General features: G+C 40.8%; 1 protein-coding gene and 1 long non-coding RNA gene across 5 annotated transcripts in view; one reads left to right on the top strand and one right to left on the bottom strand.

The window, feature by feature from the left end:
- The window catches only part of LOC143680618 (uncharacterized), a 275,278-nt gene that overhangs the window by 159,627 nt on the left and 98,361 nt on the right, over window positions 1-17,290 (top strand). The gene's annotated exons all lie outside the window — the stretch shown is intronic.
- The window catches only part of FMO1 (flavin containing dimethylaniline monoxygenase 1), a 31,149-nt gene continuing 23,595 nt past the window's right edge, over window positions 9,737-17,290 (bottom strand). For all 3 annotated transcript variants that reach the window (XM_077156947.1, XM_077156946.1, XM_077156948.1), the window contains 4 exons: window positions 15,511-15,710; window positions 13,420-13,775; window positions 12,822-12,894; window positions 9,737-11,270 (listed from right to left, as the gene is read on the bottom strand). In XM_077156947.1, coding sequence (XP_077013062.1) covers window positions 10,928-11,270; window positions 12,822-12,894; window positions 13,420-13,775; window positions 15,511-15,710 — 972 coding nt within the window. In that variant the 3' untranslated portion in view covers window positions 9,737-10,927. The remainder of the gene's footprint in view (window positions 11,271-12,821; window positions 12,895-13,419; window positions 13,776-15,510; window positions 15,711-17,290) is intronic.

Here is a 17,290-nt window from a genome sequence, read left to right as displayed (position 1 = left end):
GTGACAGCACAGTGATAGCTTGACATTGGCCATGGAGGGACTATTTATACCACTGGAATTGGAAAATGCTACATAACCAGCTGTTATTTCCCTCTCAACAAGCCAGTTGTTAAACATTTACCAGCAAACCACTCTTTACGGTTACATTTTACCTGTTCATGGAACCAGTCAAAGTTTAACTTTAACTGCTGTATCTCTTTAGATCTCTTTAGTGCACCCTAGTCTGTAACAGTCCCTCAGCCTCCAAAGTTCAGGATTGATCATATTGTATGCTTTTTTTTTTTTTTCACTGCTGGAACTATGTTCCTATAATAGCCTTTTTTTTTTAGCATGGGCAGGCACCGGGAATCGAACCCGGGTCTCCGGCTTGGCAGGCAAGAACTCTGCCTGTTGAGCCATCATGGTCCGCCCTACGATAGCTTTTTAATAGTTCTTCTTACTCCCATTTGCTCCCCTATAATCCATCCTCTAGGATTATCTTTCTAAATTGTAAGTCAGATTTTGTATCTCCATGTGTAAAATTCTCAATACTTTCTTGAGAAAAGAAAAATATACCCAAACTTATTGTCATGGCCCACAAGGCTCTTTTCATCTTATACTTCCACCCCCCACTAGCTGATCATGCTTCCTACAATCTCTTCTTGTTAGTTCCTTCCATAGGGTTTTTGCACATGCTATTTCTCCTGCTTGAAATGCTCTTCTGCTGTCTCTTCTCTTGACTGACTCATTCACTTCATCAGGTCTCAACTAAACATCATTGCCTCCAGGAGAATATTCTATGACCAGATCATCCAGTCATTCTCGATCATATTATTCTCTATTCCTTCCTTTATGGCTATTATCACCAAAACCAGTCTATTTATAGGTTCCTTGAGAACAGGGTTTTTGTCTGACTTATGCACTGCTGTAAGCACAGCACCGGGCCTAACGCTGGATGGAAAGCCAGTGCTCAATAAATATTTGTTTAATGAATGAATGTGTCTTTTCTCCTCTTCCACCCTGTGTCTGCTTTGTTTGTCTCTCCTGTTTCCCTCCATTTTAATCTTCCAGCTTTTATCTAGCACTTTCTTTGCTATGACCACTTTCCCTAAGAATCTCTGGAGAATGCAAAAGTGATATGATGGCGAGTGACAAAGTGCATACTTAGATTGGAAGTTGCATTTAAGCTGAGCTCTGAATGATAAGAAAGAGCCCATCATGATTTCAAGATTTATTCTCAGCAGAGAAATAGTCCATGGCAGCAGGGATCAAAGCTCTGGTCTCGAGAGCGCTTTCTACTTCTAAATATTGTTGGAGACTGAAAGAATTTTCATTTATTCGTACTTACCATATTAGGAATTAAAACTGAGAAATTAAAAAAAATTTCCTTGTAATTCACTTTAAAATGACAAAATAACCCATAATATATGCTAACATAATTCACACATTTTAATAAAAATAACGTATTTCCCAAAATAAAATAGTACAAAAGCATAATTGTGTCACATTTTTGCAAATCTCTTTAATGTCTAGCTTTCGATAGAAGGCAGCTGGATTCTTTTTTTTTTTTTTTTTAAAGGAAAGACAGAGAGAAGGAAGGAAGGATAGAAGGAAGGAAGGAAGGAAGAAAGGGAAACATCTTTAAACATTTTCTTGTTTTATTGTATTTTGTTTTTCCGTTTTTTGTTACATGGGCTGGGGCCGGGAATCGAACCGAGGTCCTCCGGCATAGCAGGCAAGCACTTTGCCCGCTGAGCCACCGCGGCCCGCCCGGCAGCTGGATTCTTATATTTGTTTTTGCTTTGATTTGTTCAGTATTACACATCACATAGCTTTTGGGAAACTCGATTGTATACTTATGAGAGAAAGAGAGGGAAAAAGGAAAATAGTAGCTTAATATTTTTATGAATATCATTGTTTTGTTTGCTGTATGGCCGGGGTCACATTTCGTTCTTTTACCAGGTGAATATCCCGTTATTGCAGCACCATGTGTAGAATTTTTTTGTTTGTTTATTTGATTTTGGGAAATGCATGGGCCAGGAATCGAAATGAATATTGTTTTGACCTTGTGTAAGGATTTTGAGAACCCCTGGGGTTCTCCGACTACGGTCTGAGGACCTCTGATCTGGTGCAACTGCCCTTATGTGAATGAACACCCCGGTATTCAAGGAACTGAAAGAAGTCCAGTGTGGCACAAGGTGGTGGGTGAGGGGAAGTGTAATAAGAGATGAATAAAGTCGAACATAGGCAGGTGCCAGATGTCAAAGGTCTCTGTAAGTCAGATTAAGAAACTTGGATTTCATTCTAAGAAGTATGAGGAAACTTCGGAAAATTAAGCAGGTGTATTAGTTATTTATTGTGGTGTAACAAATTGTCACTGTGCCGGTTTGAAACTGCCGTGTACACCCGAAAAGCCATGTTCTTTAATCCTCATTCAGTATTGCTGGGTGGGATCTTATTGATTGCTCCCATGGAGATGGGACCCATCTAATTGTGGGTGGTAACTTTTGATTAGGTGGTTTCCATGGAGATGTGTCTCCACCCATTCGAAGTGGGGTTGCTGACTGGAGCCCTTTAAGAGGGAACCATTTTGGAAGAAGCTCAGAGCCACCAGAGTCACACAGCCAGAGACCCCTTTGGAACTGCAAAAAGAAAACGTCCCCCAGAAAGCCATATGAAACAGGACAGAAAGCTAGCAGACATAGTCATGTGCCTTCCCAGCTGAGAGAGAAACCCAGAACTTCATCAGCCCTTTCTTTGGAGTTAAAACATCTTTCTCTGGACGTCTTAATTTGGACATTGTCATGGCCTTAGAACTGTAAACTTACAACTTAATAAATTCCCTTTTTAAAAGCCGTTCCATTTTTAGCACATTGCATTCCTGGCAGCTTACGAACTAAAACAGTCACCAAATTTAGCAGCTTAAAACAATGAACAGGGCCCTTCCCCTGTGGCCGCCATCGCAAGGCAGCAACCATGGTTCTGTTCCCCTCTCCCGCCGCTGGCTTCAGCGGAGGGCCGTAAGGTGACAAGTACGTGCATGAACAAGCGGAGGCACAGTCCTGCTGTGGGCGCCTCACCAAGAACACCAAGTAAGGCACAGAATCTGGAAAGTGTGCAATTGGCATGCCATGGAGCTACTTGAGGTCTCCAAGGACAAGCAAGCTCTCAAGTTTGTCAAGAAAAGGGTGGGGACACCCACCCATGCCTAGAGGAAGAGAGAGGGGCTGAGCAAAGTTTTTTCCTCCATGACGAAAGCAGCCACCAAGAAATACTGAGACCTCACCCCGCGTGTGATAAAGTCTTTGCAGAAACAAACAAACAAACAAACACACAAAAACCAGAAAACAATGAACATTTATTCTCTCATGGTTTCTTTTGGTCAGGAATCCAGAAACAGTTTACCTGGGTGCCTCTGGCTACAATCCAGGCTTTGCTGCAGAGAATCTGCTTCTGGCTTAACTCATGAGACTGCTGACAGGTCTCAGAAGATCTAGGCTAGCTCGGTGGCTGCTGGCAAACTTGCAGTCTTCAGTGCCTGTTGGTTGAAAACAGCTTCTTGCTATTTGAAATGCACTATAGAACTGTTTGCTACCTCCAGTGTGCATGTGTGTGTATGTGTGTTGTGTGTGTGTGTGTGTAAGAGAGAGAGAGAGAGAGCATCCAAGACAGAAGTCACAGTCTATTTATAACCTAATCTTAGAAGTGAACATTCCATTGCTTCTGCTATAGTCTCTTTGTTAGACATGAGTCAGTAAACACTGTGCACACTCAAGAAGTGGTTACAAGAGGAAGTGAATATCAGGGGGCAGGGAGGAGTGGAGTTCGTCTTAGAGGCTGCCTTCCATGGCAAGGGAGTAACATGATATCACTGATATTTTTGAAAGATAACTTCGGCTGCTATGTGAAGAATGGGTTGCAGGGTGTGGGGGTGGGGAGCAAAAGTGGCAGCAGAGAGACTAGCAAAGAGCATATTGTAGGAGTCTAGGTGCAAGATACTTGGACTGATTAGTAGTGGATATTGAGAGAAGATTTTGGGATCAAGATATATATATATATTTCTTTATTTTTGCATGGGCAGGCACCGGGAAGCAAACTCAAGTATATGTTTGAGGGCCAGAACTTGCAGATGGATTACATGTGAAGGAAAAGAGAGAGTAGACACCTAAATTTATTTCTCAAACAACTGGGGTTTCAATAGTTTCTAACAGAGGGAATCTGACTGAGAGAGGATCAGTTTTGGGGGTAGAGAAATGTGGTAGTTAGATTCAGTTGTCAACTTGGCCAGGTGAAGGCATCTGGTTCTGTTGCTGTGGGCATGAGCCAATGGTATGTGAACCTCATCTGTTGCTGACTACATCTGCAGTTGGCTAAGAGGCATTCCTGCTGCAATGAATGATATCTGACTTAATTGGCTGGTGCTTAAATGAGAGAGTACAATATAGCACAGCCCAAGCAGCTTGGCATATCTCATCTCAGCACTCGCAGCTCAGCCCAGGCCTTTGGAGATGCAGAAAGGAATCACCCCCAGGAAAGTTGTTGGAACCCAGAGGCCTGGAGAGAAGGCCAGCAGAGATTACCCCGAGCCTTCCCACATAAGAAAGAACCTCACATGAAAGTTAGCAGCCTTTCCTCTAAAGAACTAACAAAATAAATCCCCTTTTATTAAAAGCCAATCCATCTCTGGTGTGTTGCATTCTGGCAGCTAGCAAACTAGAGCAAGAAATAAAAATGTTCTGTCTAGATTATTTTAAGTTTGAGATGCCCATTGCACATCCATACGAAAATGTCAAGTAGATTATTGGATATATGGGCCTAGAGGCTTGGGGGCAGTCTGAGCTGGAGATAAAAATTTGGGATTTTTTAGCATAGAGGGAGGATTTATAGTCACAAGACCAGGTGAGATCATAAGGGTCTGATAAAAATAGAGAAAAGGGCCAAGGACTGGGCCTGGGCCACTTCAGCATTAAGAGGTCAGAAAGATGATGAGGAAGCAGCAAAAGAGAATGAGACCACTGAGTAGCCAGTGAGATGGAAGGAGAACAAATAAAAAGCCAAGTGAAGACGGTTATTTTGAGAAAGAACAAGTAGTAAACTGTGTTATGGGTGTTATGGACTAAGTTGAAATGAGAACTGAGATTGACCACTGAATTTTACAATACAGAGATCATCGGAGGCCCTTGCAAGAGCTGCTTAGGTAGAGTGGGGGTGACAAAAACCTGTTTGGTGTGGGTTCAGGAGAGAATAGAAGAGGAGAAAGGAGTGATAGCAAAAGCAGAGACAACTCCTTAGAGGAGTTTTTCTGTAAAGAGGAGGAGAAATTTTAATCAAAGGGGATGTGTGGTCCAGAAGAGTTATCCAAAAGTGGGAAACATGGCATATTTATATATTGCAGAGAATAATCCAGTACAAAGGGGAAAACTGATGATTTGGGAGGGATGTGAGACAATCATAGGAGTGATGTCCTTGGGTAAGTGTGAAAGGAAGGGATCTAGAGCACTAGCACAGGAATTGCCATTAGGAGCACAAGCAGTTCATCCTAAGCAATAGAAAGAGAGTATATGGGCACAGCTGCAGCAGATTGGGAGATGTGCTGGTGGAAATCTATTGACAATCTCTGCTAATTGTTACTATCTTCTCATTTGAGAGTGAGGCGGAGAGGAAGTGGTATAGGTTTGTGGTGTGAGGAGTGATGAAATAGTCATCTAAGAGATTAGGGAGTGAACAGATTAGGGAACTCTAGTAGGGTTTAGGGGCAGTAGAGCAGTATCAGAAATTGACGAGTGATCAGTTACGGTGCCGAGTGTTGAGTGTGTTTCCTCCAACTGAGGTCAGCTGCTCAGGTAGAGGTTTGAAATAGGTGGACAGTTGGATTTTGACCAGGGTTGGTGTTCTGCATGCAGATATGAATGAGAGAGGGGACTATGGAGCTGAGAGTGTGTGTAAATGTGAAATTACACTACCAGGAGTTTGAAGAGGATACCACATTAGAATACGACATCTATAATATGACATTAGGATGGAGAGGGGTATGCTCATAGTGCAAACTCTGGAGGCTTGTGTGTGTTGAGAATGACAAGATCAAGACCTGCGGCATCTAATACAGCAGCCACTAGCCACATATAGCTATTTAAATTTAAATTAATTAACATTAAATACAATTAAAATTTCATTTCCTCATTTGCACTAGTGACATTTCAAGTGCTTAATAACCACAAGGGACTAGAGGCTACTGTGTTAGAAAACAAAGACTAAACATTCCCATGGTGGCAGAAAGTTCTTTTAGAAGCACTGGTCTAGAGTATGAACAAGTCATGACTGGGAGAGACAAGGTGGAGGAGAGAATCCATAGAGGTAACCAATCAGGTTAAGGAACTGAGAGAACACGGCATGGAAGAATTGTCTACTTGGACTTTGAAATCACTGAGGATTATGACAGGAATTGTGGTGAAGAGAGAGACACTGAGTCAGAGATCTATTCAAGGAATGAGTGGGGATAACCTGGGAGTCTGTAAAGTTCATAGGTAATGGCAAAAAAAAAAAGGATGGAGGCAGGAGGTACAGTGTAATGGCCTGAACTTTAAAGGACTTGAAGTTTTAGGGAAAAAGGAGAGAGGTGGTTTCAAAGCTTCAGTGAAGAGTAAGGAGAACACCTACTCCCAAATCCAACGTGATAGTACACAACAGGGGATTATTTCCACTCTCCTACCCTGACGGGAACAGAGAAGGACCTGTGGTCCCGACCCAGCTGCAGAACGAAAGGCCCAACGAAGGCCTTTGGGGATGTGGAAAGTTGCCCAAGTAGAGGAGCCTGTGCTCCAGATGAATCAGCTTCTCCCAGGACACAGGTTGGCCTACTTCCAGATTTTCTCATATCCCTCCCTCTTTCTCTGACTTCTTGTCTTCCTTATTCCCCATTAAAAAAAAAAATGTCAAAAGGAATAAAAATCAGAGGAAAAATGTGACATAAAAGATTATAATTAAAAGTGAAAATTCTCCTCTGCCTCTCCTGACGATTTCACTCTCTAGAGGTAACTGATGCTATAGGATGGTACTTCCACACCATTTTCTATATATGTATACACACACACACACACATATTCATACACTAACATTTTTTTAACTTTCCATGATATTGTAGGCATGACTCCATGCCAACATACATAGACTTGCATTCTTTCTAAGAGTTATATATAATTTTACAGAATATTGGATGTTCTTGGTAGTTTTTCTGTCCCATCCTCTTTCTTTTCTTAAATAATTCTATTTCATTTAAGCTTCCACCCTTCCTCTGCAAAGCAGCCCTGTGTATCTCTGGGAAAGGTGACATTACCTTCCAGCTCCAGGGTGGGTCTTTTGGTATAAGGGGAGTCTATTCCCCTTGCAAATGATTGCCTTAGAAGGAGGTATTGATGGAGTTCAGTCCATGAGGACATGAGACATGAGGAAGGTTTCACTGAAGACTTTTGGGAAAGTGCATCCTATGTATTAGTTGGTGTAAAAGCTAAGCCGGTGTGGCAAAAGCCTTCCAAATATAATGGATCAAAATAAGACAGATATTTATTTCCTTTTCATGTAACAATTTTATCAGTTTGTCATTTCATCAAGATGGCAAGTCAGCTTTGTTTTATGGGTCATTCAGGGAACTTTGTTCCTTCTATCTTGTTGCCCTGTCATCTTTTAGGACATTGCCCTTGTCTGCATGGTTAAAGCTGACTTGCTGTCATAAAAGAGGGAATTGTTTAAGATGCTACAACCAGCCCAAAAGAGAATTTAAAGAACAGACACACATTTATAGATGGGGAAAACTGAAATGAATGGCTAAAGGAGACAAAGCTAATTTTTACTACAGTGGGAGAGGGAAGTCAATTAAATCTCTACCAGACATATGTATATTTATAGATAGTATTGCCATCAGTTACTTATAATTTACAGGGTTGTAAAATAATTCCTATGAAATTAAAATAAGGTATCCCAAAAGGGTGTGCTCTAGACGACGTAGATTTATTTACTGAAATACAATTTTTCCCTACAGAGGGTAAGGAGGATGATATCAGGAGGTGGGGGCTATTGGGGAAAACAATGAAGTTAATTTTGGAGATAGTGTTTTGAGAGGCTGATGACATACTTTGGTGGAAAGTATGAGAGCTAGGTCCAGAAGAAATAAAGCAAGTAATAAAACATGCATCCTGCTTAGGCCTTGATAGTACTAACAGCTATCATTTATTGAACATTTACCATGTGCAGTACTCATACTAAGCACTTTATAAGGATCATGCCATTTAATCATCCTAATACCCTTAACTCTCATCCTATAGAAGGGAAAACTGTGACTTAGGAAAAATAAGTAACTTGCTCAGGATCACATTGCTGATAAGTGGCAGAGTCTGGGCTCCTGAGCATGGGGCCCCATTGTCTGAGATTCCCCTGCAGTGGGGCACATTGAAAGATCCAGAGCATCGGTATATAAAGAAATAGACATCTTTATTTAAAACTAGTCCAGCAGAGGGGACTATTTGTATACATTTAAAAGAATTTCAGAAGATGTAAAATTGCCCTTGGAGATGAAATGTCTCAGATGAAATGCCTAGTGGAGTCCAGGAGCCAAATAAGAAGAGGGAGGGATAAACGAGGAAAAAAGACGCATGTGGAGATTCAGACCATGGATTCAGAAATAGAGACGTACATAAAGGGCCCGCAGAATCCCAGACACAGTGGGAATACTGGGCATCAACAAAGAGACAGGCAGGTAGACAGGCCCACACACACCCAGAGGGAGACCGAAAAGGGAGAGAGACATACAGATTCTTTCATGGAGTTATACCTTTGTAACGCGATTTTTATGATAGCACTATCGAGATTCTTGAAGGCATTTGAACATTGGAAACCTCGGGCTTAAATGGTAAAGAGCCCTTCAATGGTGGCATAGAGATGTATGTTCTGGAGACATGTATCCTGACTTAGACACTTATCGACTTTGTTATCTAGTACAAATCACTCGACATCTCCTTGTCTTGGTTTTCTTACTTGTGCAGTAAACTATTTATATTGTTATTGTGAGGATTAAATGAGATAATAGTTGGCATTTTATTCATTTAAAGTATTATAAAATGTGCGGTTGTTATAACTGCTTCTATGGTCATATGTAACCTCTTTATACAATATATTTAAAACTACTGAAATAAACAAAGACAGGCTATGAATTTAGAGTTTGCTATAGCAAGGGATTCACTCACCATAACTTGCATTTGGCAAAGATTCAAAAGCAGACGGGGGTGGAAAAGCTTTATAATGAAAACAAGGGAAGACTTCAGATATGCTATGATTGGAGATTGTTGGTATGGAGAAGCTGGAGTGGGCTAACGAGAAGCAGGGTATATCATGTGACTGGTTTGGGGAGGATATTAGGCTTTCTGGTACGGAGTTGGAAGCAGGGACAAAAAGTAGGGAAGCTGACGGTCATTGACCAAGTTCTGAATGTTGTAGAGTGTTTGCTACAGAAGCTGTGGTTTGACTTCTCAGGCTGGTTGATGCAGAGGTTGAGGGTCAGCGTTCCATTGTTCTAGATGGTTTGGTCATCGTCTATTTGTATTGCCAGTCTCAGTATGGTAGATGAGATTAGGTCCAGGAACCAGTCTGTGTCCTCATAGTTTGCCCTGTGGGCAGGGTAGTTCACCTTTCCTGTCTCACTTTGGACACTGAACTTCTCTCTGCTTCAAGGGAGAGAAGAGGATTCCCAAGAGGAACCTAGATTGTAATTTGTAGGGCAATTTTTCATTAAGAGTTGCTATATTGAGAATGAAATGTCAGGGGGAAAGTTAAGAAGGAGGATATGATTGGCTAGAAGAGAAGACCACAGTTGAAAAGTTATCTGCATCTGTACTTATCTATAGAACTCTCTCTTCCCTGACTCGATAACTTTTTTAACACTTTCCCCCCATTGAAACCATGGATCTCTGTTTGAGATGTTTGCTATCTGGAGTTTGCCATCTAGGCCCATCAATGAAGTGAAATGAAGGCACAACCTTTTCTGGCTGTGAATCACATCTTCGCCCAGGTGAAACTGTGAGAAAGAATCAAGGACTGGGTCTAATTTGGCCCAAACCTGCTTTTGACATGGAGTTTATTTTTTCAGAAGCCTAAGGCCTCCAGATTAATCCTATGCCAGATAGGCCCTGAAAACTGTCTTTCCAAGAACATCAACCAGTTTCATTCCTCTACCTTATAAGGTCAGTAACCCTTTCCAGCACGAAGGAGTTAAAGTGGTCATTGCCCAGATATCCCCCAAAATATAGAGAGAGCTCAAATGAGCGAGACAGGAGGTGTAACTGAGAAATTAGGATTTAACAAATGACTGTGACTACTGACTCATTATATAGATATTTCTTTTTAGTGACAAGTGTTTCAGGATAGCCAGAGGGAAACATCTGAAGTGGATGAACTCTCTATCCTTTTAGTGGCTTCATAAATAGACCCCTCATCCCCTTTTCTCTTTCTTTTCCTCTTTTCCCCAACCTTTAAACAAAAGACCACTTGAAACAATGTTTCTAGTTTTTTTCTTTCTTTTTAATAAATTGAGCCCATAATAGCCTCATTTAAGTACAATGCAATCTTTCATGAAGTAGGGAATTTTAGTTGTTATCTACAAAAATAGTTTATGTGGAAAAGAAGTCTGACCACTTAGAATGCTGTCTAGGACAGCTCTCCTACAATGAACCTGGAACCTCCCAGCACTCTTAAAGCACAGAAAGATATATTGGTAGCTATCCTCTAGGATTAGATGCAGGTGGAGCTGGGAGAGGCTCAGGAATGCCAGTGGTAGCCTTGGGGCCAGCCAGGGATGGGCGTGGCCTTCTCTATCTGGGTGTGGTCAATGGCTAAGAAGGTAATGCCGTCACAGTGGAGGAACTACTCTGTGCACCTGCAAAGCCATTTAAGAAATCTTTACTTAAAGGAAAATCAGGAAGATGGCTGCAAGCAAAGCCAGAAAGCAGAAGAGTCTAAGGAAGCCTGCAAAAGGAGATGGGGGTTCTTGTACAACTCTTGTTTTGGTGACCTTAAATGTTCGGTTCCACTGATTCATGATGGCATTTCTGGCTCCTTCCCATTTCCCTGGGCCAGTCAAACGGAACTGGTATGGTGAGCATGGGCCAAAGAAGATGGTCAATGCCAGGCGTGGGTCCGTCAGGAGCATAGAGAACAGGTTGGGTTTTGCATTCATATAGGTCAGGAGTTCATCTATGTATGTGATATAGTCTGTCTGTAAGGCTTTGCAGAAGCACAAACCATACCTTATAAAAGGAAGATTGGGGAAAAAGGGGAAGACAAAAAGAATAAAAATCATGTAATGTTAGCACAAATTAACAAATGCTGTTGCAGAATTTAGAATGGTTTCTATGTTCTTCCCTTCAATCCCACAGGTAGAATCATAACTGCTAATGGTCTCATTCTATTTAATTGCAGGACGGGACCCTTGAAGTGATACTTCATATGTGTGGTTTTCAGTGGTGCTCGAAAGCTCACAATAGATCTAGTGCTCTGAAAACTCGCAATGCATATCATGTATGCATCTAATACACAGTATTTTGTGTAATTCCTCTATTCCTAAATCCTTCTAAAAAATATTACTAGATCTGTATAATGTAAAAAGTCACAAAAACCAATAGAATGGAATTCCCTGTAATACTGACATTGGGTGCTAGGATCGTTGTTTGACCTTTGTGACCAGAAGCATTTGCATTGCTTAGTTCTACCCTTTAGGAGTCATGATTTTGTAAGTTATCTATTTTACGCTCGAGTTTCACAATGGGGGTCAAATCATATTCCAAGTTGAGGATGAAGAAGAGATATCAAAAATGTTTTTATTGTTCTGGGACTTAGCACTTTGACAAAGTTAGGACCGCATTTGATGTGGCTGAAAGAAGTAACAAGTATTTTAACTGCAGTGATTTTAAAATTTTATTTTCTACCACCAAACCTTTCTTCAAGGGAAAATTTATATCAAAGCCCAGTTATGGGAAACAGATAAAACCCAAGACGTTTTGGTTGAATTAGGAGTGAGAGTAGCGGGTACCAAGATTCCTTGCTTCACTGGTCATCTTCCTACCATGTTCCTCAATCTTTAAGTTTTAGGCACAGGGCAGAGCAAAAGTGGACACAACTCCACCAGAGAAGGGGTTGGGAAGCTTATTTTGCAAAAGGCCAGATGGTAAATATTTTAGGCATCGAAGGCTATATCATGATCTTCGTCTCAGCTACTTCAACTCTGCTGCTGAAAATGCTCATAGACATCTAGATGGATGAGTGTGGTTATTTTCTACAGAAACTGTATTTATGGCCACTGATATTTGAATTTCATATAATTTTCTTGCATCGTAAAATATTATAATTCTTTTGATACTTGTCCCAACCATTTAAAAATGGTAAAAGGCAAAAACGTGTCTGTCTGGAAAAGGCTTGCACCCCTTCGTTTGCTGACTCTTGCCATGGAGCAACTGGATGTAAGCCACGATCTGAATAAGGACTTGTTGAATAAATGAGAGAGCAGATCCTTCTGGTGACAGAGTGGATAAACACAATCGTTTGCCAGCTGGCTACCAATAAGCTATTGAGTAATGTATCTGGTAGATGAGGGTCAATCACTTTTGGTCTAGAATCTCACTGAAGTGCTGATGGTTAGGGACATTAACACTTTACAACATCCCTTTCCTTCCTCTCTTCTTAAACAGATTATCCGATTTCTTTTCTTGTCTTCAGTTGCTTCTTTTTCTCCAGTCTAACTCTTACACCTTTGCCATTATTTTAGTTATAATTCAAATAGGATGTATGAATTATTAACTTACCCACTGGGTTTGTTTTCTTTCCTTGTATTAACCTCTTTGATCATGACAGTTGATGGTGGTAACTTATTTACACCTATAAGATAAACAAAAAAATGCAACTTATCTTTAGGGCTAGTGTTTACTTAGTGGGTAAAGATGGTTTGCTATTGCTCAACTGTCTCCTCTTAGTATCCAGCTACTTGTTTGTTCTTCTGAAAAAAAATTTAGGCTGACTGGTGGCGTACTCCTAGCAGTAATGCTGCCAGCTAAAAAGAGGAGCATCTTTCATATCACTAGTTATTTGCTATGACAAAATCTCACAATGGATTTGACTGAATTTTGTCATTTAGTTGATTGAATTTTATTGCACGTTCATTGAACCAGTTGATGCTGTCAAAATAACTCAACAGGTGAACACAGCTTATATATTTTGACCCCTGACTTATCTTTTGTATGGGTAATAACACAAATTGATTATGATTCTGCAGCTCAGTGAATAATAGAACGGATACCTCTTTTAAATATTCCGTTGTTTAAGATGGAAGCTCGGGATGATCTCAAAATTTTCAAGATTCCGAATCATGTGACAAATGTGCCCCACTATTTCTCATATACTTACCTTTCAGGACTCGAACAGCCCATCGAGCTTGCGTTTCTCCTGTTGGTATTATGGAGCCCAAGGGCTTGATGAGGCCGATAACAGCCAGTGTTGGCTTTTGCAGATGTACAGGAAAGATATACTTGTACAGCGATGCCTGTCCATCTTCAACCTTCACGATAGACTCATCAAGGAAGGGGAAAGCAAAGGTGTATCCAGTGGCAAAAACAATGATGTCAACAGGCTCTTCCTTTGCAGTGTTATTAAATATGACTGAGTTTTCCTTCACTTCCTTTACACTTGGCTTGATGAGCACTTTCCCAGTGATGATACGGCCTGGGAGCTCATCATTTATGACAGGCTCTCTCAGCTGAATCCTAAGCAAAAAATGGACAGTGACGAGATCTGCCAATGAACAACACTGCCAGCCCTCTCTCCTCCTTCCCTTCCCCTCTTCATTCTGGTGCTTTTCCCTTTGTCTGGATAGGAGTTGAGAGTCTTGGGAGAAGTTAGGTCGGTGGGAGGAGATTCAGGAATGTCCAGGAAGGATTATAAAATCTATTTATCATTTACTAGAGTTTGGAAGCCTGTGGAGAAGGAGGCCAGAGCTCTTTCTAGGTACAGCTCACTTACTGACTCTCAGAACTCGATTATCTCTGTGATTGTAAAGTGAATGCTGAAGGACTAAGGGAAACCAGGGATTTCTGTGTCTATTGAGAACTGTTGGAAGATTTTTCCAGGCCTTCTTTCTCCTAGGAAGCAACTATGTAAGGAAAATGTGTGTATTTAAAAGGAACAGAGGAAGAATTGTCTTTTTTCTGGCTTTATCTTTGGACTCACAAGACAGACCCTTTGAGAGAGGATTTTTTTATAAGCTGAGCATCTTTGGTAAATTCACAGAAAGGGAGAATGTGGTAAAATAGAAAGTCAGTGGAATAGGAGGCAGGAAGGTAGGGAGGGTGGCTTCTTGTACAGTCTCAGGAAAGTGACAAAGTCTGTTAGGTTTTATTCTATTCATCTTAAAATAGGGATACTAACATTTGTCACTCCTTGTTCATTGTGTAGGATGAATAAAATGTGAAGTAGTATATATGCAAAGACTTTGGAAATGGTAAAGGATTAATGACTAAGGGAGCAGGAATCATAATTCCTTAGGCTTCTTTCACATTTTATATGATATATGGGATCAAATCAACTTCTTTAGAGTCCATGAGACACCATCCAGGCTAGACAAAGCTAATGGTTAAAAAAATTCCTGTAGAAAGTGTCAAAACTCCTTTGAGGATTGGACATAGGAGACAGAAGACAGTAGGTAAGAAATAAGGAGGAAAAAAATAGAGGCAATAAAGAGGGAAAAGGACAGTAAGGCTAGAGGAAGGTATCTGAGAGAAAAACAGAAGGAGCAAGAGTAAAGCAGAAGTGCATGAAGTTGGGAAGGGGGCTGTGCATGTGGGTCCCACCCAATCCATCTGGTCCAGAGGGAAATCTGGAGGGAAATCAGACCGGATCTCCAGGAGGTGGTGCCACCTGGTAATGGAATGTTATGGTTCAAACTTTATGAATGAGGAAAGACCTTCGGTTCTTGTTAGTGGGGTAAGTTGTAGGCTGCAACTGAAAAGACAGACTGAAATCAAGACCACTTTGACAAGGGCAAGAAGTCACTGCCATTAGAGAGATGGTAAAGGGCAACTATAGGATTTTTTTCCATTTTTTCCACATGATGGAACAAGGTGTGTTGCTATTGACAACAAAGTCATTGACAAATTCTTTTCTTTTGATTGCTGCAGTTGAAGTTTACAGAGCTTCTGTAGCCTTAACGAGGTTGCAGAGCTCACCTATTACTGAAGGAGCCTGGGCAAGTGACTGCAATTTGCTAAGATGCCTTAGGTTCTCCACAATAAAAGGGAGATCATAATAATATTTATTAAAAGGTGGTGAACTTTTCACTTTCTGCGTGCTTAAGATCCATTAGCTATTATTGCCAAGTAAATTTCTACCAAGTTTTCCTTTGTAGTTGATTATATTGCTGTGTTATTTTCTGGTTTGTGAATGCCGTTGGAAGGATCTCGTCTCTTTCTTCCTAATCCCCCTCAGCAGAGATGCTGTAATTACCTGTCTTCTGGTTCTAAGCCATAATTTGCATGATTGAACCAGCCATTCATTTTTTTCGCCAACAACCAACTCATGATTGGAGTTGGGAGTAAATTTCTGAATGCGTTCTGAAATCGCGTCATGAACACCATGTCCCATGGGTACCCCGAGTCAAAGACTCTGCTGATCACCCATGCCCCTCCAGTCGTGCTGAGCGACACCTGCAAGCAATCACAGAGGTTACTTGGGTTGACGTGGAGATGCGAGAAGAAGTGTTTTGAATTTTAATACACCAAAAAGTCAATCACATTCAAAGTAGTCCCCGGACAAAACAGTCTTAGTTCTTCCAAATCCAATATATGGTTTGAATATGTAGAGCAGTACAAGGACATGGGGCATATTATCGAGCACCTATTTTCTGCCAGGCTTGCTGCTAGGCACCTGGGGAATGATACACTGTGTCAAGACATAGGGAGCTTAAAGAGTCGTGTTGACAGATAGCAAACCCTTGGATTACAACTTTGTACACTAACTATAATCATAGCCAATAAGAACAGAGTATGGCAGCAATTGGGAATTGTCTAGAAAGGGTTTCAACACAAACTTTTGGTTGAACTGATAGTAAAATTCAAGACTAAAATTAGCTTTGGTGTTTTTTTTTTTTTTCCTATAGGTTGATTGATTATTAGAGTTTACTGGCTGAGTGAGCTCATTGGGCTATGAGTTGTGCTGGTACCTACACAAAAGGAGTTGCCTGTACAACTACTTAAAAAGTAAAACAACAGCAACAGAAACCAAACAAAAAAAATATTAATCAACCAAACTGTTGCTTCGCAGATGCAAAAATAGCTAATTTAATAGATTTTCCCCCCACCAAACTGGGCACGGTGGCCACAGCTATAATATCAGTATTTTTATTTATATATATTCTTTGACCTTATAATATAAAGGGGCTGTGTGTACAACATGGGAAATGCGGTGGCAAGAACGATAGAGGCATCTGTGGTTCTGACATGAAACATACTTGCACTGAACCTGCCTCCCTGTATCATGCAGAATTAGATACAACATTTGATAGATGTGAATCATATCATAAACTGAGGTGAATTTCTTTGTGGATATAGAAATAAGATGTGTGCCAAAGCACATTTTCTGATTGAAAAATTTCCAAATGATTAGAGAATTACAAATAACAACATGCTACCCACATGTGGTGGGCAGAGTGGATGGACTCGTGGAATTTTTGGTTCAGGGCCCCCTTCCTTTTCCTCCAGGATAACTCCAACAAATTCTTTTCTGAAAGTCCAGAAGGGAGCATCAATCCCAATCATTTTCTTCACAGCTATTTTCCCCTTGCAACCGTTGATCTAGTTATTTATATTTCTTTCTTTGGTATCTGTTTTTGTTGTCATGTTCTCCAGTGTATCCCCAGTACCTTGTATAACACAGCACATCAGAAGCCAACAACTAACATATATTTGTTGTGTGACGGGTCTCTGAGTTTACAGCATCGTTGGAAAGAGGACACATATAATAGGATGGTAATTTACAATACGAAGAATTAAAAATTTTCAACTGAGGACTGTCAGTTACAATTATCTCATCGATTCTGAATAAGGAGAAGCCACTTTGTGTTAAGATGAGATACTTGGGCATTTTAAGTACTCCAGAAAGGGCAGTGGGCACTGCAGGAGGGAGTGAGCAAAGGTGAAAACAGAGACACAGAAACTGGAAGGAGAAATTTGAGCCTGGGCACAGATTAGACCTGTTTGGCTGCAGTTGTAGGAAAATAGTGGGGGTA

This window comes from Tamandua tetradactyla, chromosome 4 (assembly GCF_023851605.1).
Source record: "Tamandua tetradactyla isolate mTamTet1 chromosome 4, mTamTet1.pri, whole genome shotgun sequence".
Taxonomy (NCBI): Eukaryota; Metazoa; Chordata; class Mammalia; order Pilosa; family Myrmecophagidae; genus Tamandua; species Tamandua tetradactyla.
Note: the sequence above shows the minus strand (reverse complement) of the source record. Positions and strands in the feature narration are given on the sequence as shown.